At 45.3% G+C, this 25,874-nt stretch overlaps 1 protein-coding gene across 2 annotated transcripts in view; it reads left to right on the forward strand.

Annotated features, from left to right (window-relative positions):
• The first annotated feature begins 3,236 nt into the window (after positions 1-3,236).
• Positions 3,237-25,874, forward strand: part of STPG4 (sperm-tail PG-rich repeat containing 4) — a 349,889-nt gene continuing 327,251 nt past the window's right edge. The window contains exons 1-2 of one of the 2 annotated variants that reach the window (XM_078647099.1): positions 3,237-3,340; positions 9,130-9,267. In XM_078647099.1, the coding sequence (XP_078503225.1) occupies positions 3,308-3,340; positions 9,130-9,267 (171 nt within the window). In that variant the 5' untranslated portion in view covers positions 3,237-3,307. Of the gene's footprint in view, positions 3,341-3,446; positions 3,583-9,129; positions 9,268-25,874 lie in introns of those variants that run through there. The other variant, XM_078647098.1, reaches the window with a different exon arrangement.

Raw genomic sequence — 25,874 nt, forward strand, 5'->3', positions numbered from 1 at the left:
TTAGGGGGTACTTCAGCCAGATGCCAAGACCAATAAAATCATGTTAACTCATGCAAATCCTTGCCAAAAAAAATACATTACAGGCAAAATGGCAGGCCTGGAGCTAAGTATTAAATCTGGTTCCAAATGTAACCGTATCATTGACATCCCACAGCCTGAGTTGCTCATGGGTCAAAAAGTGTGCTTCCCGTAAGTGACATTTCCTGACATGACTAGCCTCGGGAGAGCGAAGAGCCTAAGGAGGAAACTCGCGGCCAACCAATCAGCTGAGTGATACCACTCAGTCAAAGATAATAGGCGGGAAAGGGCAGGCAACTACAGCTTCTTTAAAAATGAGCCCCTCGGAGAATGGCTCATGTCACCACAAACTGAGAAGCCAATGCACCAACGCAACATCTCAATTCAGGCCTATCCGCAACACCCCCTGATCACCAAGCAGGGAAAATATGCTGAGATGTAAGAGAAGGGTGTGAGATTAAAGGCTCGTTGCGGGGTTGAGAAAACCAAACTCAACTGCTGGCTCCAAGAGCCAGAGAAAGGGCCCAGTACTTGGCCTAAGTGAGGGGGCCTGCCTATAGATCCAGCGGCACTGGGAGTACTGTCTGGGGTCTCCGGACCATGCAGAGGCTCTCGAAAAGGTAACCTGTGCTGATCAATAAGGTGAAAGGTGCTCCTTGTCCAGCTAATGCTTCAGCTTTTCAAGCTCCTGCTTCATCCAACAAAAGCTAGTCCTGACCCCAGACTCCATAGAAAAGAGGCCTGCTACGCTGCCGCAAACCGGTGCTGGCAAACTTTAATAAAACATTAGAAACCATGGCCAATGCAGCACTGATGTAGGCGGATAAACTAGAAGTGAAAATCTCCATCCTACAGACGATTGCTACCGTACAAGAATCGACTGCAAGCTGGATCATCTGAATAACCGAATAGTCCGCACTCTACAAATGGAGCTAAAGGGAGACCCGTCTGCATGCGGTCCTCTAATAGAAGTTTACCATGCCAGAAATTATGACTTTCTGACTGAGGACCTGAAAAGGCAAGCCATGACCTCCTGTATCAGAAGTGCTCTGACTCAATGGCAAGGCCATCAAGTCCAAGGAAGAGTAGGCTCCCCAAAGAGTGGTCTGATTTCAGTCACTGGGCCAAGCCCGGCAGATGTGCCACTGGAAACAAGTGAGGGTGGCAAACACGCCAATGGATCCTGACTCCACTGATCAACCAGTCAGAGGGACCACCATAGGCAGAATCAGCAAAGCTAATGAGAGGACCCCAACAGAGCACCAATCACAAAATATATCCCCCAAGTAGCGACCCTAATGCACTTGTCAAGGAAAAACAAGAAAAGATTGAAAACATTGAACAAAGGTAATAAAAACATAAGATCGAACCGCCTGCACTGGCTACAGGTAGTAAAACGAGCCCAAGGGAAAAAACGACCTACCCAACGCAGAAGCAAACGGGAATCTCAAATCAAGCCAAAAGGAAACATAGTGATGACGTAGAAGCCACCATGAAAGATGTATCAACCCAGGAAACTGCAATAGAACCAGAGTTGTCCTCACAAATTGATCCATAGTTTCCCAAAGTACATGCAATTCAACTGAATGACAATAGACCTACAGTCTCGGACAAGTCCTCAATAGGGATGCAAACAATGCCAAAGCCCACAGGATCAGTAGGAGCAGTTGAAATACTTAGCCAACATATGGCTCAAGGAAGAACATCAGAAGAATAGGGTATTCTGATGTGAGACAGACAATTTCATGGACTAAACATGGACCCCCAAAAGCTGCAGACCAGAATCCCAAGAGGCAAAACAACCTGGAATGGAAATGCAGGGAGAGCAACATCAGAAGATCTCCAGCCCAGAGAATGGCACGGGCAAGCTGCAAAGCAATGGGCAGATTTCTAAAAGGGGAAAAATCATAAAATTGTTCTCTACCCAGAATGCTTTTTAAAGGAAAGCGGGATGTCCTCAAAAGATGTAATGTTGTGAAACTCTGAGCCGATATACCAGGTCTGGAAGAAACTAGCTCCGCTGACATTGATGGCGTCGCCTTCTTCCCACCAGAGATCGGTGCGATAAATGAGTGCACCAAAATCACCCCCACTAGCCCCACGTCAGCGAATATCCTGAGAAAGCACAAGACGTAGCTTGAAAAATGGGGAATAAAAGTGACAAATACCACGTTGTCTTAATACCCTGCTTTTCTCAGGGACAGCAGTAACCACCAACAAAGTAATAGCCAGGAGCTGGAAGTACTAAATAGGCAAAGGATTACTACTAACCCAGTACTATGAAGCATCGAAAAGGCAAGTCAATCCCGGAAAGTTTCAGAAGAAGAGCTAACAATAATGGCAAGCAGAATAGGGGACTGCTGCCCCTGCACAGTGCCCAAACACCCATGGAATGGGCATGGCTACCCAATTCACTAAGCTCCAGATCCAATATCATGGTGCCCCCACATCATGAATCAGACCATGAGGTCCACACTAAAAATCAGCTTGTGGAAAATGAGGCCTAATTAACTCTCCCAAATAAATGCTGCAATTAAAGAGCTGAGGAGACGTGACATTGCTCTTTAAGAAACATGAGATCTCCACTCATTTCTCTGGCATGACTTCACAGCATATGGAGCTCCAGCAACGACCTCACAGGCAGGGGGGCATGCCTCTGGTGGGGTGTCGATATACGTGAAAAATAAGCTTAATGCAATGACAGTGGTGCTTAATTCAGGGAATGGGGGATTATATTATCCTGAAGGTATCCTCACGGTGCGTCCATTGGGGGCGTTCGGGCGTTGCCTCACTAGCCTGGACGAGACGACCGCCGACTGCACTGAATAAAAAGTATTTGCAGTATCACTGTCAGTATTATTTAAAATTAATTTAAAACGGAGTGCAATAAGGCCCGGGAAAAGCCCGACAGGGTCGGGACTGCATAGGGAAGTGGGCCGGCGGCGTGGGGGGCGGGGCTGCATCAGAGTGACAGCCAGGCAGAGCACAGGCAAAGGGGTGCGCATGTAAAAGGCCGGAGTAGTCGAGATTTCGACTGGCCTGCGCATGCGCACAGTTGAGACCTCCACCCCCCCACCCCCCCTACCAGTAGTGTCCGACATAGGCATGGACCCGGGGCCCGGGTCTTAAAATGGGCAGATATCAGTTTGCTCTTTAGCCAATCCTGGCGCAGTGGCGCTGCTAACGCCGCGCCAGGATTGACTACTCCAGCAGGATGGTGCAGAGCGTGGGTGTTGAATGCTCTAAGGCATTGTCGTTGGTGATTGGCCACACTGCGCGTGCTGGAATCATGCCACGAGGCCCACGAGTCCGACAACAACAAGTAAGTCAAAACGAAACTGAAACTTTAGTGATGAGTCATACTAGAGTCAGTGGGTGCGTGACTGTTGTTGTTGTCGGACTCGTCGACTCAACTCGACTCGTGACCACCAGACGTGTGTGTTGTGTATGTCACTGACTGACTGGTGTCTACCACTGGACCGCCTGCCTGCCCTGGAGGGACCTCACCTACCTAGTGCCGTGCGACTGTCTGACATCGAGACCGACCGCGTCCCCCCCACCCACGTAAGTTATGCCACCACCACCACAATAATGTACTACTACCTTGAGGTTTATGATGAGTCATGAGTCATGCTGAGTGATGATTTTATGTGTGTGTGTGTGTGTGTCTATACTGTACTATTGATTTAATTTATAATTGCATGACGGGACTGGGACGAATAACTAATATCCCCCACCCTCTGCATCCCCCAAATAGGGGTGGACCTATGGGTCACGTCACCTGTTTTAAATCAGCATGAGTTTGACTCTGGCCCATCCAGTTGCTGAGAGTTGGTGTAAATACACATCTGTGTAGTGCCAGAATAGCCTCACTGAAGAGTTTTAGAATCTCTCTGGTTGTGAGGGTCAGCCTGAAAGCCCCTTTGAGTGTGTCAGAGTCCACACCAAATGCAATGCCGGCGCGCCTGCGGGGTCTCTGTAAGATGCCACGTACGGTATGGTCATTGGGTCACACTGGGCCCTTCAGCAGCTTTCTGCAAGCTCCCTCGCCATTTCCTGCAATGAATGCTTTAATGGATTCTGTATGGGCTGTGCACCGGTTATTTTGCTAACAATTGTTGCTGCTTCTGCAATAGGGGTTTGACGTACTGTCCTGAGCGGTGTGCGATAAAGGCAGTCTCATTTTCTTGACGGCTGTTATCTTTTGCTTCCACATTTTTTGTTTTTTCTTCTTGTAATCAGCAATTTTGATTTTCTGAAATGAGCCCAAACATATCCTGTCACTCTTCGTTGTCCCTCTCATACCCATTTGTGCAGTTTCACCTTCCGAGATGGGGGTGGGGCTGGAGGGGGGGTCCGTGATAACTACTGTGTGATGAATGGCTTTCCTTGCCTTTCAGTGCATATGTGATGAGACAAAAAACACATCATGGCTGTGTACACAGCGGCGCGCATTGATAATTACCAGCTTCTGTATCTCTAGCTCTGTGGCTTCGGGCGAAACCTGTGGGATGTGCAATGTTTACTAATTCGGTACCATTGGCATATAAGGCAGCACAGGGAGCTACACAACCTATGCCTGGGACAGCACTGCCAAGGGGAAAGCGTTCTCTGAAAGCAACACGTCTTTGTGTTTTCTTCAACACACAAAGGGGTTAACAGTCTTTTCCATTTGGCGATTACCGGGTAGAATGTTACCATGCATGTCTTCTTTACCACACATGCCTTTCCCACACTGCCCTTTTTCTGGTATTTTGCCATGTGATACTTTAGAACCTGTTTTTTTAAAGATATAATTACTATGTCATTTATAAAGTTTAAGGACATTTGGGTATTAGGGGATGGGTAAGGGTTCAGGATAGGAATGGGTTTAAAGGGTTTTTTATGGTTCAGAGTTGAGTACTGCTTAGGTTATTAAGGGGTTTAAAAGGATTTTTAGGGCTCAGGGGCAGGTAGTAGTAAAAATGTATGGCACTTTTAGGGTTCAGGGGCGGGTAGAGGTAATAGGCGGTAATGGGTTTATAGGGTTCCAGGGTGGGTAGTGTCGAAGAGCAGTAAGGCATGTTTAGGGTTTAGAGGCAGATAGTGGTAAAGGGAGGTAAGGGATTTTTAGGGTTCAGCAGCAGATAGTAGTAAATACAAAGCATTGTAAAAGTCAACTCATTGTAAAACGTTTGGTAATGACTGATATTCACACATAGGGTGTGAGCAATTTCTGAAATTTGCTTTCGTGTAATTGCATGAATTTTTTTGTACTTATGTAAAAAGGCAAAATGCAAATCTGTCATGTAGCACATATTTAACTTAAAAATGCATCCTTTTATCAATTTGTGATGCAAGGATGCATTTCATGTTAAAAAGCACAAAAAACAAGTGCCATAAACAACAGGAGTTGGTCTAACGGCTAGGGCGCTCGACCTCGGACTTGGGGATCTGGGTTCGAGTCTCGGTAACTTCCTGTGATTCTGGGCAAATCACTTAATCTCCCCGTGCCTAAAATTAATGTATGTCCGTCCCGTAACTGGTGCTATGTAAAGCGCTCTAATACCCGATTCTGTTCGGGTCTAGCTAGCGCTATATAAAACTCTGCAAAAGAAAAACAAGCATTGGCATAGCCAATAGGTCTCGCTTGTGGGACCTTATAAGTATTTACTTTTGCAGCACAATATCCGATTATGCAACTCGGATATTGTGCTGCAAAACTAAATACTTATAAGGTCCCACAAGCGAGACCTATTGGCTATGCCAATGCTTGTTATATAGTGCGGACAACAGTAGTGATACATGAAGCAAAAATTACAAGTGAGCATGTTACAAAAGCAAACGTTACGTTACATGAGACAATAGTGACAGTTGTGCAAGTATCAAGAGCAACAAAATACAAGAGGTAGCAAACGATATGTTCTTAGAGGAAACAAGCTTCTCGGCATTGCTGGTTGGGGGAGTGGGGGGGGGGTGGGCGGGGGAGCAGCAGGCAGATGCGAGTGGAGTGCGCGCTGGAGAGGGAGGGGGTGGGAGGACTAGGCAGCGGGAGAGAGGGAGAAAGGAGCGCGAGGGAGGCGTTTTTAGATACATGAAGCCAAAATTACAAGTGAGCATGTTACAAAAGCAAACGTTACGTTACATGAGACAATAGTGACAGTTGTGCAAGTATCAAGAGCAACAAAATACAAGACGTAGCAAACGATATGTTCTTAGAGGAAACAAGCTTCTCGGCATTGCTGGTTGGGGGAGTGGGGGGGGTGGGCGGGGGAGCAGCAGGCAGATGCGAGTGGAGCGCGCGCTGGAGAGGGAGGGGGTGGGAGGACTAGGCAGCGGGAGAGAGGGAGAAAGGAGCGCGAGGGAGGCGTTTTTAGATACATGAAGCCAAAATTACAAGTGAGCATGTTACAAAAGCAAACGTTACGTTACATGAGACAATAGTGACAGTTGTGCAAGTATCAAGAGCAACAAAATACAAGAGGTAGCAAACGATATGCAATAGCATATCTGAGGGAACACGGCCTGGGGGAAGCTGGCTGGGGAGGGGGAGGAGAAATGAAAGGAAGGCTGTGTTTGCGGGGAGAGAGAGGGGAGGTGCTGGTGTGGGAGGGGGGAGGTGCTGGTGTGGGAGGAGTGCTGCTACGGCAAGGCTGTGTTTGCGGGGAGAGAGAGGGGAGGTGCTGGTGTGGGAGGGGGGAGTTGCTGGTGTGGGAGGAGTGCTGCTAGGGGAGGAGAAGCCCTGGCCGTGAATGCTCGTGCATGTTCACGTGAACTGCAAGAAAACGCCGGGCTGAAACCCCTTAGTTTGAAGAGGATTTTGCCGACATGAATTCGATCCTATCCATTCCTGCGGAATGGGACAGGCTCGACCTAAAAAAGTAGTGAGGGCGAGGCCCGTGATTAGAACTGGCTACATACGTCGTAATGTTTTCATACGTATTAATTTGCAAAAAAACTTGACTATTACTATTAGCACCCAGTGCTGCTGACTGCAGCGCCTGCGAATCCGGACACAGTGTGTGATGCTGGGCGCTGTATTACCGACCCCTGGTGAGAATTTCACTCACATTTTCAAAATGTCACACATAGCAATCTGAAACCTTGGTGGCAGCTATGGCCTAGGGGTAGTGGCACTGGCACCGTCACCGGTCGAGGAGCATTGGCACGCCCACGGGCATTAGCACATCCATTGGTATACATTTCCACCTATTCCTGGTCCCTGTTTCTGAAAAACATTGCGCAGTGTAGGTTACTTCCTGGCTAAACGTGCGTGTGGCACATTGTTCTCATAGAATTTGTAAACTGAACTTGTCCGTCACCTGCGGTTACCAGCTGAAGCGGATTACAGGTCGAATTACTTCCCATCTCCTAACGAGGCCCAAAAGAATAAAGTTACTCGAAATGTCCCGTGATAGGCGCAAGAAGTCTAACTCGTCACCTTTATTTACCATTTTGTAATCCGTGCTAGAAGTGAAAGTGAAGGTACTCACTCCCTCCGAGTCCTTTACCCCCACCACCCCACTGTTTGCTGCTGATTCGTTCTGTGCACTGACTCCCACATTAAAAGTATTGCGCCCCGGCAGAGAAGTGAAAGCAGTGCCTCTTTACACATTTTTTTTTAAAAGCACAGGTACTCAGCAACTGTATTATTAGGCTACAGAAATACAAGGGATTTCACTGTCCCGGACCCTAGCTTCTCCTGCCATGAGTAAGGCTGCACCAGTGAGATCAGACACAGAGGACACAACTTACAAGTGGCAGCCGTAAGAGTTTACTGGAGGGCCATAAAATACGGATTGAAATTTACAAGTGCAAGTGTTATCCTCCTGTCATGAATAGGCACAGCACAGTTTATGAGCTGGCTGAACCGCCAGGGAGGCTGCTGCCCAGGGCTGAAGTTGAAGACTGCGCTTTTGCCGTGATATTATTGGAGTGCATTGAAGGAATGAGAAAACTTAAAGGTACTTCAGATCAGTATTTCGCAAGGCTTAGTGTCGCCATCTTAGGGGGTCTGTCAAGCTATGCATCTCTCAAATCGCTGCATTGCGTTACTGTGCCCTGGGAAGGCGTCCAAGGGGTGTTGAGTGGCTCTTCCTCTGGTGACTTGCTGCTCTGTGCTACGTTGCATTACTTTTTGCTAAATATGCCCCTTAGTTCCATTGCAATTCTGTACCTTCATTTCTAGGCTTAGTGTGGACGTGTCAAGAGTAATGATTGCTTTTGAGAGCTCAATAACTTTATTATGATTTTTACAGAATAATATCATGTATCAGTGGCCATTGCAAAACACTTGATGGTACTAGTGTCTCTACTACTTTTGTATACTTTAATGTCTGTGGAGCTGCAGGTCATATTACACCCTGTTGTCCGGGGTGAGGTACATCCTCCCAATGCAAACTCTCCTCTACAAACCCCCTGCAGTGGTGGTTAGGTGGCAAAACCATGAGTGCCCAGCCTCAGGGACTCCAGTCACAGGTACACACACACTCATACAACACTCACACAATCACCAAATAAACACACAGGCAGACAGTTACAGTGGGACCCCAGTGGGACGCTCACAGCCCTATTAAAGAAAGGGCAGCGCCATTAAAAATTATCCAGCTTTAACACCTTAATCGTGGCATTGTGAGATTGAGAACAGATTACTATAGGAATAAGTTCCAATGTCGTGAGTCTTCCTTTTGCACTGGAATGCAAGTCTAATGAACAGAACAAGCATTGGCATAGCCAGCCTACATGTCGCGCCTTTGGGGCCTTATAAATGTTTAGCCATGCAACACTTGCAGTTGCACCAAGGATATTGTTAATGTTTTTCCGAGAGAGAGATCAGAGTTTTGTCTAATGGAAGTTTTGACTCATGGAAAGGTAGCACAGAAGGTTAATGGGCCTGCTTCAAAGAACATGTACCTGATGCAGATCACAAAATTCTGTAAATAGGTCAGTGGGTCACTGCATTTGTCAGAGAAATCATTTTGTCACTTGCCGTTCATAAGTACACAAATGCTAACATACAACTGTGAGCTATTGAAAACTGCAAGGTAAAAATTGTACCGTTAGGTTTCCCCCCCAGTCTTTGTTTGATTACCCCAATGTCTGAAAAATAAATTGTTATATTTTTATTTCCAGCACCTGGTAAAGCCTGACAAGTCACAACCTCAACCTTTACCTACATTTTTGGGCAATTTTTGGACAAAGAACAAGAGGCCCCAACCTCCTTGCTGCTCTTTCATCCCGGCTACGACCCAGCAAACAACCGTGTTCAAGGTAAGGAAACTGATATTTTTTGTAGCTTAGAGTTAGGGCTATGTTTGTGGTCACTCACTCTACATGGTGGTTGGGGTGGGTGCACATTCTGAACATTGTACCGTGACTGGATGGAATTTACTAATACTGACCCTGCCCTTAGCCCTGTGCTTTGGCAATAACGGTTATTAAAGGCACTATCTATCCTTGCCTTGTTAAAGGCCCTCAAACAGTGTCTGTTTCAGTGCCACTATGGCACACAGAGTAAGCAGCCAGTCAGGCTGTATTTTTTACCTATCGTGTTGTCCAAAGGGGAGCGTTATGTAGGAGAGTAGGGTCTGCTTTCCTATGGTCACCCCATTTTTTTGATTTTTGCTTTACTGGTTTACAACTTAGAAAGGCTGTGGTCTTGCTAATCAGACCCACAGCCCAACTGTTCTCTCTCTAAATTCACACAATGTACTTTAGGTGCATTGCCAATTGGGTATTGGGTCACTCTTGTGAGTCCCTGTATAGTGTACCATAGGTAGGGCAGAGGTGCACCCAAGGCCTACCAGGGGCTGCAGCATGTATTATGTGCCACCCGTGGCTGGCCATTCAAATGAGCAGTTGCAGCTACATTGCTGTCATGCACAAGATATATGTATTTGTACTGAAATTTGATATTATTGCACCAAATCTTATACGTTGTACTTTGACTATTGACAGGCTTCTTTCATATTGGTAAGGACAGCGTCGACAACATGAATACGGTACAAGAATTAATTACACGGTCATTCCATGCACGCCCACTGGAAGATAAACTACAGATAAAGAGGTTAGGACCTGATCGACCTGACCTACAACTCCAACAAGTTACCCAGGACAGAGGAAAATCTTACAACCGCACATTCTCAAACACCTGGTACACAAAAGCTGATTGGCTTACAGGGTGCCCTTCAAAAAACAAACTGTTCTGCTTCCCCTGCTTGCTGTTTAATGGTGACTTTCCTTGGACAAGAGAAGGAGTGACAGACTTGAAGCATCTGTCTGAGAAAATAAAAAAGCATGCACACACAAGAAAGCATATGGAAAACGTGACAAGACTGGGAATGTTGGGAGACGCACCGATTGAGCAGCACATAAGCGATGCATATCGCCAAACAATACAGAAACACAATGAAACAGTTGATAGGAATAGACACATACTATCAAAAATAATAGATTGCATTAGTTTCTGTGGTGCTTTCGAACTGGCATTGCGAGGCCATGATGAATCGGAAGGTTCCACAAATCCTGGAATATTCATGGGTCTTGTAGATTTAGTAGCAAGCATAGACAAGGAAATGGAAGCACATTTAGCAAGTGCTAAAGTCTTTAAGGGCACCTCTAAAACGATACAAAATGAACTCCTGGAGTGTATGCTAGAAATTATAAGAAGCCATATTGTGCAAGAGTTGCAAAACACAGACTTTGTGGCTATTGAGGCTGATGACACCACTGATGTGGCCACACAAACGCAGTCCGTATTAGTCTTTCGGTACCTGGACAATGGCTATAATGTTGTGGAGAGGTTCTATGGATTTACTCATTTAAAAAACTCCACTGCAGAAACCATTACTGCAGCTATACTGCGTCAACTCAACTTCATTTTTCCAGAGCTGCAGCAAAGAAAAAAACTTATTGCACAAAGCTATGATGGTGCGTCCGTAATGAGTGGCAGCCATGGTGGCGTTCAGAAAAGAATTAGAGATGTCTACCCGAATGCTCATTATGTGCACTGTCACGCCCACCAACTTAATCTTATTATGCAACAGGCAGTATCAAAGATCTCCGAGACACGAATTTTCTTTCAGGATGTAGGAGGCATGGCAGCATTCTTCTCACGTTCCCCAAAAAGAATTGAAGCACTTCAGGAGATTGTGGACAAAAGGGTTCCGAGGGGAGCCTCAACTCGTTGGAACTATAATATACGTACAGTCCAACTAATATTTCAATATAGGGAGGACCTTGTGCAATGTTTTGAAGCCATAGAAGCCAATAAAACCTTTGATTTCAAAAGTCACAGTGAAGCTCGTGGCTTTGCTAGAACACTAAAAGATAGAGAGTTTCAGTTCTTTCTGTTTTTATTTGAAAAGATAATGACAAAGGTCGAGAATTTATACAATCAGTTGCAAGGACGAGACGTAGATACTGTGTCTGTGAAAAGATTTACCACAGAGTTTGTCGCAAGCATAAACATAGTGAGAGATGAGGTTGACAATTTAGACAGCCAATTGCCAGCGGCTTCAACTTTTTCAAACCACAGGAAAAACATCACCACTCTGGTCCGAAGTGCAAAAGAGATCTGTGACATTGTAATTGTGCAGGCACAAGAGCGTTTTGCTTTCACAAAACATTTGGGGAGTGCCGCATTATTGGAAAGTAAATACTTTGAAAAATATAATGAATCATTCCCTGAGCATGCTCTGCATGAGGCTGTGGAAGCTTATCCGATGCTCAACCAAGAGGACCTGAAAAGTGAGTTCACAGTAATGTACTCAATGCCTGTGTACCAGAAGGCCAAAGATGGCAGGTCTTTGCTGTCTTTAATTCATGAACTTAATATGGAAAAGACATTTATTTACAGAGACTGTAGCTTTACTAAAAATCGTCATTACAACTCCTATGACAACCTCAGAGGCACACGATCTTTTTCCGCCTTAAAGAGGATTAAGACATTCCTGAGGAACACCATGCTTCAGGAAAGACTCAATGCGTTGGCAATGCTCTCTATAGGGAGCAAGCTTGTTCAAAATATTGCTGACTTTAATGTTCAAGTAATTGAAAAATTTGCTGCGCTTAGAGACAGACGTGCTGAATTTAGATACAAAAAGTAAATATGTTGAATGGTGATAGTTTGTGACCAGTTTAGTTGGTTCTTTTGTTGTTTGCAGTTTAAATAAAAAAAGTGGTTTGTTTTGTTGTTTGCAGTTTAAATAAAAACAATCTGTGAGGTTCTCATCATTGTATCTTGAAGTCTGTTATGAAGCTCTGTTGTTATACTGAATAAGCAGCTACCTAGTATGTTATATGACAGCTCTTTAATAATGTAATACCTGCACTTTGACAATTGCTTTATTAACCTTCCCGCTTTCTCAAATTTGCTTGGAAATGCACCATTTTTCCACTATTTTTTCAAAATTTTCCCAGGGGGTTCGGGCACGCTCGCTCGCTACGGTGCAGTATGATTAGCACTTTACGCCACACCACTTTCAAATGTCACCAGCCGCCACTGATCCTCAACCAATTGTGGACGAGTGCAGCCACGGTTCTCTCATATCCTAGGGTGCACTTATCTTCACCCTGCCAAGTCAAGAAGAGAATCTTGACATCATGGCTCCCAATATTGAGGAACTTAACAGCATCGCACCTAGACGATATGTGGTTTATGGGAGATTTCAATGCTAACTTCATGTGTGCAGAACCAAACACCTTGACATAAAATCTGGGACCTACCACCGATAAAAATGTAAAACCCAAGGTATGACAATCAAGGCAAAGCATTAACTGCTTCCTTAAACCAGCTAGGCCTACGCACTCTAATCTGCAGATTTGCATCAGACATCCAAGCTGCCTACATGCACGCAACCATGAACTACATGTGGGTGTCTCTGGCCCACTTCCAACATATAATCAACTTTGAAGTTACCTTGACATTGGTTAGTGACCATGCCATCCTCAAATGCAAAATACTGGTTCTATGGCCTGGTCGTCCCAAATTAAGCCTAACTGGAAGGAAAAAAGATTTTGAGCCCATCAATAGAACAAAGTGGATCATGGAAGACCAAGACAGACAAGGAACACATGTTGGCCAGTTTTTAGATGTGACATCTTTGAAAGTAAACAACGAAAACCTTAACTCAAACCTCTGGGGGTTGCCTGGATGCCCATTTAAAGCAGTAGAATGGAATCATAACAAAGCGAGCAAGCAGCAAAAGACCAGGGCAGGTTAAGACCCTAACAAACAGTAAGAATCGAACGGCTGCCTTAAATTCATTAAAGCTCTGAAAAACATCAGCTATGATGAGGGGTGAAACCCCAGGTAGTTATGATAAGGCAAAAATAAAGGAAACCTCTCTACGCTAAAAAAAAAGGGAGGAGGAAGCCGGAAGGTGGGCTTAATCACAGGATATAATGAAATCTAAGGATCAGAGGACATTCTGGCTATGGATTATCAAAAGCTCAACCCTAAAACTTCAGTTGACTGCAGTCAATATCCCCCGCAGATAGGAACCCTACATTAAAGGCCTATATGTAAATCACACGGTAGACTGCAGTGAGATCGAGATACATCGACAGGGCACCAATATGTCAACTACCTCATTAAGCCCGGTCCATGCAAATATGACATCAATAAGCCCGGACCAAATGGTGACAGCCATCAAAGCAATGCACCCAAGTGGCATCCCGGCTGCGGTATATAGCTGGGCTTCAGTAATGGCCCCCTTATTCCAGTAATACTTATTGGGCTTAACCATCCAAGAGTCATGGAGGGGCTCACTTTTGGTTCCCTTACCCAAGAAAGGCTCTCGATCATGCCCAGGGAATTAGTCTGATTGCGCTCTTTGACACAGAGAGGAAGTGCTTTGCCAGCATTCTAAATAGGGAGCTACACACCTGGGCAGAGGAAAACAAGCTGATCCCACTTAGCAAACAGGCTTTCAAAAGGGCTGCCACATTGTGCACAACCTCACTTGTATTTCTTGGAATAAAAGTGGCCACAAAGGGCAAGGTCTTCTGAGGTGTGTTCATAAACTTCCAAACTGCGTTAAAGTGTCAAGACCAAGATTCTGGTTGTGAGGAAGTGGCTATTTTTACATGGTTAGCTCCCACTTTTTGTCTGATTTTGAAGTGGTTTCAATTGTAGTGCACAGGGTCCTTGCCAACCAGGCCAGTGCTTCTTCCCCAAAACATGTCCACAACTGGTACGTCTGTACCTAAGTCCCTAGTAAATGGTTCCCTGGGTGCATAGGGCCTGAGAGCTGAAGAGGGTTCTCCAGGCCCCCGTTCGCTGGGGCCATGACACTGCCCTTGCATGCCCCTGTGTGGGAGAAAACTACAAAGTCGACACAGCACCCTGCCTGGGTGCCATGCCAGCAATCACTGCCTGAAGGTATAGGTAAGACACCCCTCTATCAGGCCTCACAGCCCTAAAGCAGTGTGCACTATACCACAGATGAGGGTATATCTGTATGAGAAGATATGCCAGTGCAATATTAGGGTCCATGCCTTAATGTTGTAAGTGCCTGTGAAGCCTTAGAGAGTATATGGGCCAGGATCTGACGACTATTTCCACAGCACCATTATGGCTTCACTGAACACAGAAGTGTTTGGATATCAAACTACTCCTCTCAATAAATACTGATGCCAGTGTGAGATGTATTGTACTGTGTACTCAGAGGGCACCTCAGGTGTGTCCCCTGAAAACCTACCAACCCTAGTGTGGTCTCTGACTGGTTGTAGGCAGCCAGTCACTACCAGACATGTTTCTTGACCCCTGGTAGAGAGCACCTGCTCTCTGGGACCAGAAACAATAGGCAGATGTGTCACCTCTTCCCACATGGGCCAGTGCTCAAAGGGGGAAGCTTCAAAGGACTATAATGTGAACCCCCAGTGTCTGCTGCTGGCAGCCCCTGTAAACACCCTCACTTTGGGCGGGAAAACATAGGAGAATAGGAGGTGGTTACACCTCTACCAACTCAACACCTAAGGTGGGGAGGCAAGGTAAAGCACATCATTCAGTCCCTGTCATTTTGAAGATGGGGAGACCCCTCCAAACAGGGCTAGGTCTATGACTCCTCCCACAGGAGAGTGGCATAATAGACTGTGCAGTCATGCCAGGTAACGTGCCCATTTGCCCTACCTGCTACTCCCCTAAAACACCCCATAATCTAGTATTTAGCTGGCTTCCCAAGAGCTAGAAACTAGATCTGCGATGACCTAAGAAGAAAGAAGATATCCCTAAAGCGAAAACTGATGACTGCCTTGGCCCCAGCCCTAACGGCCTGTCTCCAGCTTTTGTGAACCTGGGACCGGTCTTGTAGCCAACAACCTCTGAAAACCCTGGGAGGACTGATGCCTTCGAAAAAGACTCCAATCTCCTGAGGATAACGGCCTTGTCCAGAAGAAACATACTACATGGACCCCAGATCCAGGCGGATCCACGTCTCCTGCACACTCTGCACCCCACGGCTGAGTCTGAGTGGCCCTCCTGCCCAGTGAAGTCACGCAGCAATCTGGACCGCCACAACGGCACCTGCAGTGTGAACCCGTAGGGTCCCCTGCCATTGCAACCAGCCTGGTAAGAACAAATCTGACATCTAAAGGGACCCCTGCAACCACAGCCCCCGATCTTTTAGGGGCTTGACCAGTGGTGCCCATTTGACCCCCAGCATCCCAGCGTGCCTGTGCTGTCACTGCTGTTCTGCCTGCACCCTCCAGTTCGATGCCAGCAGCCTGTTTTCCAAAAGAAGATTCTAAATTTTACAGTTTTGGGCGCCCAATGCTGAAATAGCACCCTGCACCCAGACGTCCCTGGGCAGCTGGTGTATGTTCATTGCTGCTTTGTAGCCCCCCTATACCAGTCTTAACCTCAAAAGCTTGACCCCTTCAACCAATCTACTTACCTGCAAGCAGTGTGGCTCCAGGCACACGCAGTCTCCATTGAAAATCATTGGGCTGAACTCTGACTTTGACATCCTCACCCAGCCATCCCTGTGCTGCAGGTGGTGCAGTTATGGTACTCACCTTACCCATGCTCCTTGCTGACCTTTGGACCTGAAGATTGGATTTGTAAGTGTGGTACTTACTTGTTAATCGGCATTATTGTTTTCCCTATAGGATAACATTCAACTGTTGGGAAAAGTTTCAAATTGTCGACTTTTCAAAGTGAAAAGTATTTTTATTTAAAAACGTACTTACCCTTTTGCAAAGATCTTGGTCTTAAAATACAAATAAAGTAAATTTTTCTAAAAGTGGGGTGGATCTCCTTTTTGAGTCGTGTGTTCATTATTGATCAGTGTTGTGCAATAAATGTCTTACACTCCTCTGTGTTAGGCCTAAGGCTGCTCGCCCACACTACCACTAATAGAGCACTTTGGGTGTTACATAGAGCCCTGTACACTTTTGGGGAACCCCTAGACTCTGTGCACAGAATAACCAGGCAGGCGATTATTGGCTCGAGAATTGACTATTCCAACGTCCTCTATCTCGGCCTGCCAGAATACCTGCTCCAACGGCTACAGGTTGTCCAGAATTCGGCAGCACGTGCCATCTTTGGACTTTCTCGCCGTGCTAGAGCCTCGGGCCTCCTGGAGGCTCTGCACTGGCTCCCTGTCCGGAAGCGGATAATTTTTAAGACTCTCACCCTGGCACACAAAGCCTTGCACGCCTCCGGAGCAAAATACCTTCAGAAAAGGTTGACGTTTTACCTTCCTGCCAGGTCGCTCAGGTCTGAAACCCTGTCTCTTGCGGCGGTTCCTCGTGTGAAGAGAGCTCGCCTCGGTGGCCGCTCTTTTAAACTACTAGCGCCACAGTTGTGGAATAAACTGCCTGTGTCCCTGCGCAGCATTCCTAATTTGTTGGCCTTTAGGAAAGGGCTCAAAACCTGGCTTTTTACTTCTTAGTTCTGGCCCCTATTAGGTTTTCTCTTTTTCTGGTTTTTCTTTTATTTACTTTCCCTGTTGTGTTATGAGATTAGTGTGCAATTCAAAGCGTCGGGACACTCCTTCGAGTAGCCGCACGCTATATAAAACCCTTGTATAACATAACATAACCACCTAGTGGGTATACCATATACAGAGCCAGCTTCCTACACTGATCAAAGTTGAACGCCTGGGGCATCCCATCCAATCTCCTGAAAGCCATCATAGCTCTATACTCTAACACCTGGGTTAAAATAAAAGTTGGCGCTGGATGGGCCAGCACAGCAAAAAGTATGACAAATAAAGGCCTAAAGCAAGGCTACATATTGGCACCACTATTATTCAACCAGCATATGACTGACCTGACATCATCTTGAGATGGAGACGGCATTTCCACCAAAAACTGCCAGCATAAGAGTCCAATCACTCCAGTACTCTGATGAGATAGAGTGCTTTTCGATTTAACACCAATTGGCCTACAGAGACTCTTCAGTTCACTCACCGCCTATTGTGGAGTTAACCATTTGAAGATAAATGTGGCAAAAAACAAAGTTATGATAATCTCAAACAAATTGAAAAAAGAGGCGGGGCATGGTTGATTGAAGGGAGTGGTGTCAAAGTTTTTAATACATACAAATACTTGGTTGGACCATAGGGGCCACATGGCAGCGTACATCCATGCCCAGCAGGCGGCAGTAAACTCCCTGGAATATGTTTTCCGCAAGTAGCTTAAATCACTGGGAAACCCTGACCTACGTGCCCTTTTGAAGGTGATAGGCTGCAAATTACTTTCTAAGATAATTATATTCAAAGACAAAATGGCTAATTTGCTAGACAGGGTACAGCCCACCTGCTATAGAAGAGATTTTTCTCTTCCTAATTGTACATTGCATGCCAATTCCTAGGAGTTCTGTCTGTCCTCCCAGCACTGGATATTGAAGTCAAAGTTTTTACCTTACAGCCTTAAGGCTAAGCAGGTGAAGATAAACACGTTGAAAAATACCTGGAATGGAATAACCAAACCCCGACAAGCTGCCACAAGTACCTAAACCTCGCACTGGAGACACGAGAGATCTGCTCAAGCGGCCTCCAAACGGCTGACTAAGCAAGCAAAACTAATATCGAGGCAAAAAAGATGATCAAGCCTTGAAGAAATTACCACATGGCAGCCTGGCCTCATCACTGTATGACCCTGGGGCTCCTTTTCATTGCCTTTTAACACACAGCTGAAGGGCCTGCGATTTGGACTAATCCCGCTAAGAACCTATTGATATGGCTGGATGAATCTTGACAACTCTGACAGACAATGCTGTTTTTGTACAAAAGAAGAGGAATCACGGACGTGTACTCTGCGTCTGTGAAAAGTCGCTTCCGCTAAGAAAATCCTGGCTGTGACCAACATAGCGTACCTTAAATTTCAGAGCTTGCCGAGGTGTCGTGGAAGCTTGCCTGAGAAGCGACTCGTTACAGCTGGCTGCTTGATTTCTGACATTCATGAAAATTGTGCTAATACTCCCTGTCAATCCTCAAAATGCTGCTAAACACTTAGGGCCCGATGTAGGTAGGCAAATACCGCTCGGTAACGGCCGAAAATCGGTAATTTCGGCCTTTACCGATCAGTATTTGTAAAATGAGATGTAGGTGTTAAAAATTTACCGATTCGGCAAATATGAATCTGTAAAAATCCGAATCGGTATTTACCGAATCCTTATTTACAGAATCGGTATTTACCGAGTTCTTATTTTCCGAATCGGTAAATAAGAAATTGAAAATAATGCCCATCGAGATGTAGGAAAGGCCAAAAATACCAAATTCCATGAAATTCGGTATTTAAGAGTCGGTATTTACCATGAACTGAAAGCGGGTGGTAACCAGGTGCAGGCTATAAAAAAGGGCCCAAAATGCAACAGTGTTGCAAGAATGGCGGCATTCTATGTGATTGCGAGGCGGCAAAGGATACAGGCAGCAGGAGAGAGGGTATGGAGAAGGGAGGAGCAGGTGTACAGGCAGAGGATGACCCTGTTCCAACTGACTGAGCCTGAGATACTGCAGAGGTACAGGCTACACCCCAGAACCATATCACGACAACAATACTGGGGGGTCTAAGGGATGTTTTACAGACCTGCAGGGTGAATATCCCCTATTCACATATATACTCTATACAGAACACCCTGGGTCTACACAGGAAGAGTGAGAGATAAGTGAGTCAGCCAAACGAAGCAAAAACTAGGGTACCAGTTTGTTGGAGTGGGAGCGAGATATCCTTATACCAAGACCCATCAATCACCCAAAGTGATGTCTCATCATCTGGGTTTAGGTACCATCCTATCAAGGAAAACCGATCTAGATGTTTGATCGGAAAAACCTTGACTAGTAGGAAGGCTACAGGATGACTGGTTAACCCACAAAGTGCTTGCTCACATCTATAGACTCACTTGAGAAGGTGAGAGGATCAAAAGAGTGTGAGTAAAGTGCAGCGCAAAATTAAAGTGGAAAAAAAGTAGTGTTCTAAAAATGACTAAGGAGTACTTATCGCAACTTTATTCATCAAGTCCCCTTGCCATTGTTAAAAAGCAGAATGCTGACGCTCAAGATATTCAAGACGTCAAACAAGGTGAAAGGTCGACATGTTTCTGCCCTCGCGAAGATCTAACTGTATCGGGGCATTCTTCAGGACCAGGCTATAAACAAATACAGCTGCTGCTACAAAAGTGTAAAGTATAATAGTGCAAAATTGTATTATAAAGTACATATACTCCACCGGTAATGTCCAACTTGAGTGATTTTACAGGTACATTAACCGGAACCTGTAATAGACAAGCATCATGTGTATGTCAAAAAAATTGCTCCTCAACTGGACTCACTCTCAAACACACTGTACTAGCGCGAAGGAACGCTTATGCATTTCTTGTTGTGTGGTGATACTCATAACTGGTTTATCACTTACCCATAACAATTGGGTGTCGCCCTCACCTCTACCTGGCTCATTACTCAGGGAAGGGGGCCCCGCTCTACAATAAGGACAAAAAAACACAGTCAGTGATATGCCTGAATCACGACTACGAATGTCTTAATTTTACTAAAATCTCTCATGACTGGGGCCAATGATCAGTACAACACCACCGGTCTAATCCTCAAGGGGTACCTATCATTAAAAAGAATTAAATCTCTACTTATCAAAAGGATGGTATCCTCTCCATAGTGAAAACCATGTTCTACACATTGAACATCTTAGTGTCCCATACCCCCTCATTGAGGTATCCTGATGTTAAGTAAAAGTAGGTTAGCGGTATCTCAAAGAAGACTTCAAGGAAGACATTAAATGCAATCACTATTAAGCATTCTGTTCCCTGATAGTACTTTCAGCGCTCACCTCCTTTACCAATGAGTTTCTCGCCTTTGGGACTCACCTATCCGTCGGTACCCCGGGCCGTCAGGAGTAATGTCCGGAGGTACCGACGCTCATTACTAGAGTGGTTTTATATCGACTGGCGGGCCCGCCAGCGTTGCGGGGTCCTGTTACTGCAGGGCGTCCGCGGCTCAGCCTGCAATCGTACAAAAATCAACGCGCATGCGCGTGATTACAAAGACTACTCCAAAACTACTCAGCCTTCACCGCGCATGCGCGGTGCAGAGCACACTACGACGGACACGCTCAATAGGAGGAAAACGATATTTCTCTCACTGGGCATGTTCCACTCTGAGCCAGTGCTCTCCTTTTTTCATGTTTTTAAGAATCATATGTCTTTATCGGCCTCATCTCTTTATAAAGGTGTGAGTAGGCTCAAAAAGGGAAAGAGTATCTCTTGGTCACTACAAACACGCCCAAAACCGAGCTATTTATCATACAGATACTCACTACTCTATAGCTAGAGTGGTTCCGACAGTGTGGATTCATTAATCAAATGCCCATGTTTTGTCACTTGCCAATATATCAAATCACAGGTGCTGGAAAAATAATAATAAGTGTCTAACCCTTACTAGACTAGCAGTCTATTGATCATGTAGTAGGCACTTATATACCCAAAAAGTTACTTTATGTGAATGCTATCACAATTCATATAGTTCAAGTATCGTATTTATATATCCAGGTACTTTGTTAGTTCTTTTCGTGTGGAATGATGTTATGTTAGTCTAATGCCAGCCACGGAATCTCATCGTTAAGCCCGTCCACATCAGTATGCAAGCGGAACACCCAACGTTGTTCACGCTGTAAGAGGAATTTTTTGATATCCGTGATGTGAGTAGGAATAAATGGCTTCTCTAAAATCACCCAGTGTAATTCTGTATCAGAGTGTCCTGTCTCTACGTAATGATTGGTAAGTTTAGTGGCACTTCTTTTACACCGAATGGTACTGCGGTGTTCGGAAATTCTCACCTTGATCTTCCTAGATGTCATCCCTACATACCTCTTTTTGCAGGGACATGTGATGAGGTATATGACCCTCTCAGTATTGCAGTTTGTGTGTTTGTTCAGGGTCCAGGGCCTAGTAGTGCCTATGTCTACCTCAGTTGTGTGACAAGTTAATGGACATACCAAACAGTTGCCACATGGGAAGTGACCTGTCACAGGCCGTAGGCCCCATATCCCTGGTTCTATGGGGTCAGATTTAGATTCGCGTGGTCTGGTATGTACCAATCGATCTTTGACATTCATGCTTCTCTTGAATGCAAAAAGCGGAGGGGGTAATGTCTTCCCTCCGATTTCCAGAATTTTCCAATGTTTCAGGATACTCTTCTTTAGGGCATTTGAATGTCCTGAAAAGGTAGTTACACACGTCATCCTTTGTGTATCTGTTCCATCATCTGAAGTTGTTGCTCTGGGCTCCAGTAGCGCATCCCTGTTATTATTGGACGCTCTTTTTAATGAAGTCTTGATTGTCTTTTTCGGGTACTGCCGTTCCCGCAGTTGCCCAGAAAGTGCAGCTGCGTGTTCCTTGTATTTTGCATTATCCGAACAGTTCCGCCTGACTCTCAAAAACTGTCCAAAGGGCAGATTTTCCCGAAGTGCCTGGGGATGATAACTCTGAAAGTGTAATAGGGAGTTCCTCGCCATCGGCTTCCTATACAGTTCAGTGTTTAGATGCCCATTCTGAGGATAGATGTTGACATCCAAAAATGGAAGATTATTCTTGGAGAATTCACAGGTGAAATTTAGAAATCTGTTCTGATGGTTCAGCCATTTGTGAAACTCATTTATGGTCTCAGCTGTTCCTCTCCAAATGACTAGAACGTCATCTATGTAACGTTTCCAGGTGACAATGTGGCCCAAAAATGGATTGGTGTTGCAAAGTACATGGGTCTGCTCAAATTGATGGACATACAGGTTCGCCAACGATGGGGCAAAAACACTGCCCATAGATGTACCGGACACTTGGAGAAACAGGTCTTTACCAAATTGGAAAAAGTTCTCTTTCATGGCTATAGAGGCACATGCCATGATAAAACTGACTGGAGTCATGCTGTCCAAGTCGGTCTGTAGCAGAAGTGTTTCAATCACAGAGAGAGTTTCATCCTGTGGTATACACGTATACAAGGACTCCACGTCAAAAGATACAAGGAAGTCTCGGTCTTCGTCATACGGCATAGTTGTTAGTGCACGTAACAGATCTTTGGTATCCTGTAAATACGTTGGCATCTGTTTCACGAGGGGTTTAAGGAAAAAGTCTACAAATGTGGACAGAGGTTCCAATAAGGAGCCAATCCCCGAGATTATCGGCCTGCCAGGAGGAGGTGTAACTCCTTTGTGTATCTTGGGTAAGATGTAGAAATACGGAACCACCGGGTATGTGGTAACCAGATAAGCTGCTTCCTGGTCCGTAATCCAATCCTCCTCTTTTGCTTCTTGTACCATTCTCTTGATAGTGGCACTGAGCCTATGGGTAGGGTCCATTTTCAAAGGGCGATAGAATTTCTCATTCTCCAACTGTCTCCTGCACTCGTTGTTGTATGTGTCTGTGTCAAGAATCACGTTGGCTCCCCCTTTGTCGGCGGGTTTAATGACAATTGACTTGTCATTGGCCAAAGTTGTTAGTGCTAGGTGTTCACGTTTTGATAGATTATTATATTGTTGATGGTTTGTATGAAACAGCCGTTCCGTGTCATTAAGTACTGCTTTTTCGAAGGTTAGGACCTCAGGTGGAGTGAGACCCTGCGGCGGATTAAATGTAGACTTATTACGAAGACCAGTATTCTTGTCCTTAATCAGGGAACAGAATGCTTAATAGTGATTGCATTTAATGTCTTCCTTGAAGTCTTCTTTGAGATACCGCTAACCTACTTTTACTTAACATCAGGATACCTCAATGAGGGGGTATGGGACACTAAGATGTTCAATGTGTAGAAATGGTTTTCACTATGGAGAGGATACCATCCTTTTGATAAGTAGAGATTTAATTCTTTTTAATGATAGGTACCCCTTGAGGATTAGACCGGTGGTGTTGTACTGATCATTGGCCCCAGTCATGAGAGATTTTAGTAAAATTAAGACATTCGTAGTCGTGATTCAGGCATATCACTGACTGTGTTTTTTTGTCCTTATTGTAGAGCGGGGCCCCCTTCCCTGAGTAATGAGCCAGGTAGAGGTGAGGGCGACACCCAATTGTTATGGGTAAGTGATAAACCAGTTATGAGTATCACCACACAACAAGAAATGCATAAGCGTTCCTTCGCGCTAGTACAGTGTGTTTGAGAGTGAGTCCAGTTGAGGAGCAATTTTTTTGACATACACTTGATGCTTGTCTATTACAGGTTCCGGTTAATGTACCTGTAAAATCACTCAAGTTGGACATTACCGGTGGAGTATATGTACTTTATAATACAATTTTGCACTATTATACTTTACACTTTTGTAGCAGCAGCTGTATTTGTTTATAGCCTGGTCCTGAAGAATGCCCCGATACAGTTAGATCTTCGCGAGGGCAGAAACATGTCGACCTTTCACCTTGTTTGACGTCTTGAATATCTTGAGCGTCAGCATTCTGCTTTTTAACAATGGCAAGGGGACTTGATGAATAAAGTTGCGATAAGTACTCCTTAGTCATTTTTAGAACACTACTTTTTTTCCACTTTAATTTTGCGCTGCACTTTACTCACACTCTTTTGATCCTCTCACCTTCTCAAGTGAGTCTATAGATGTGAGCAAGCACTTTGTGGGTTAACCAGTCATCCTGTAGCCTTCCTACTAGTCAAGGTTTTTCCGATCAAACATCTAGATCGGTTTTCCTTGATAGGATGGTACCTAAACCCAGATGATGAGACATCACTTTGGGTGATTGATGGGTCTTGGTATAAGGATATCTCGCTCCCACTCCAACAAACTGGTACCCTAGTTTTTGCTTCGTTTGGCTGACTCACTTATCTCTCACTCTTCCTGTGTAGACCCAGGGTGTTCTGTATAGAGTATATATGTGAATAGGGGATATTCACCCTGCAGGTCTGTAAAACATCCCTTAGACCCCCCAGTATTGTTGTCGTGATAAGATTATGTGTGGCCATGGCCACGGGTCTCATTTTAAATAGTCCCGATCTTTCTTAAAAGTATTGGGCCGCTCCTTCTCTCTCTCTGGCTGGGACTATTTGATACGGCGCGGCATCCGCTGTATTTTCCTATAAGTTCAGGTACATTCCAAGATCTGAGAACCTTTTCTTGCTCACAGTAGAAACACACCTTGGGTAGACACTATCCCGCCTACATTAGATCATGGCAGAGAGGCAAGGTTTAGCCTTTGATGATGCAGTAGCTTCGGACATACTAACTACACCCAGTATTATTGACAGCACTACTAACCAGAGTACAACGAACACCGATGACTGGAATAAAGTTCTTATTCTAAAACGCTCACACTCACGTACCCAGATACACGGTGCGATTATGACAGAGTATCTAAGGGCTGATTGTGCACCAACAGGCCTGATTGTTACAAATGCCCCAAGGTTATTCCTTGAAGATAAAGCTTTCTTGAAAGACTGGTCCCTAGTGGCATGGCGATGCACTAGGGACTGGCTGATTCTGATAATCACCACGGCAAAAAGGATAGCTGATAACATCCTTATAGAAATTCAAACTTTAGAGGCACAGATTAAATCAGTGATAGTAACTACAACTGTTTACAATAAACAAGCTAAGGAGAACGACAAAACCAGCAAAGAATTCAGGGACAACATCTTGGCCACAAAGATTACCAAGTTCAAGAAGGACCTGGCGAAATTCACAATGGAAAAAGTTTATCCATATACCAGTGCGAATTATGTTCCACCGGTGTACAACCAGCAAGGTAGGAAACCTGGGTCAAATTATTCTACCTCTGGGAGCGATGGGAACTCTACAGACTCTGACTCCTCTGCTAACAACCAAGGGAGGGGCTGGAATCGTAGACCTCGAGGTTCAAGAAGAGGAAATCAATTTCAACAACCGCCTCCACCACAATGGTGGCCACCTGGTCCGTATGATTTGGCTTATCCATCCTTTCCGGGACAAATCTATCCCTATCAACCACTTACCAACTACCCACAACAGCAGCATTTTTTAGGCCAGGGCCAACGCCGGTCCAGAGGCAGGAGACGACCAACACAGGCCAATGTACATTGGAGTCCTCCACCGTCCTCACGAACCAGGAGCAACCAACAGGAATCGGCTCCACCGGGACCGAGCACGGCACGAGTCTAATCGTAAATCTGAGCCACCGCATCTTGACAACAGATGAGATCCAGGTCCTAGAGAAGGGGCTGGGTTTTGTGCCTACGCATAAAGGCGATGCATTTGAGACCAGACTAGAGCTGGCTGCCTTTTTTCGAAAAATAAGATTACGTGCCTTTTTCAAAAATGAGACGGCTAAGGATGATGATCAGATTAAGGACAAGAATACTGGTCTTCGTAATAAGTCTACATTTAATCCGCCGCAGGGTCTCACTCCACCTGAGGTCCTAACCTTCGAAAAAGCAGTACCTAATGACACGGAACGG

Source organism: Lissotriton helveticus, chromosome 6 (assembly GCF_964261635.1).
Source record: "Lissotriton helveticus chromosome 6, aLisHel1.1, whole genome shotgun sequence".
NCBI lineage: Eukaryota > Metazoa > Chordata > Amphibia > Caudata > Salamandridae > Lissotriton > Lissotriton helveticus.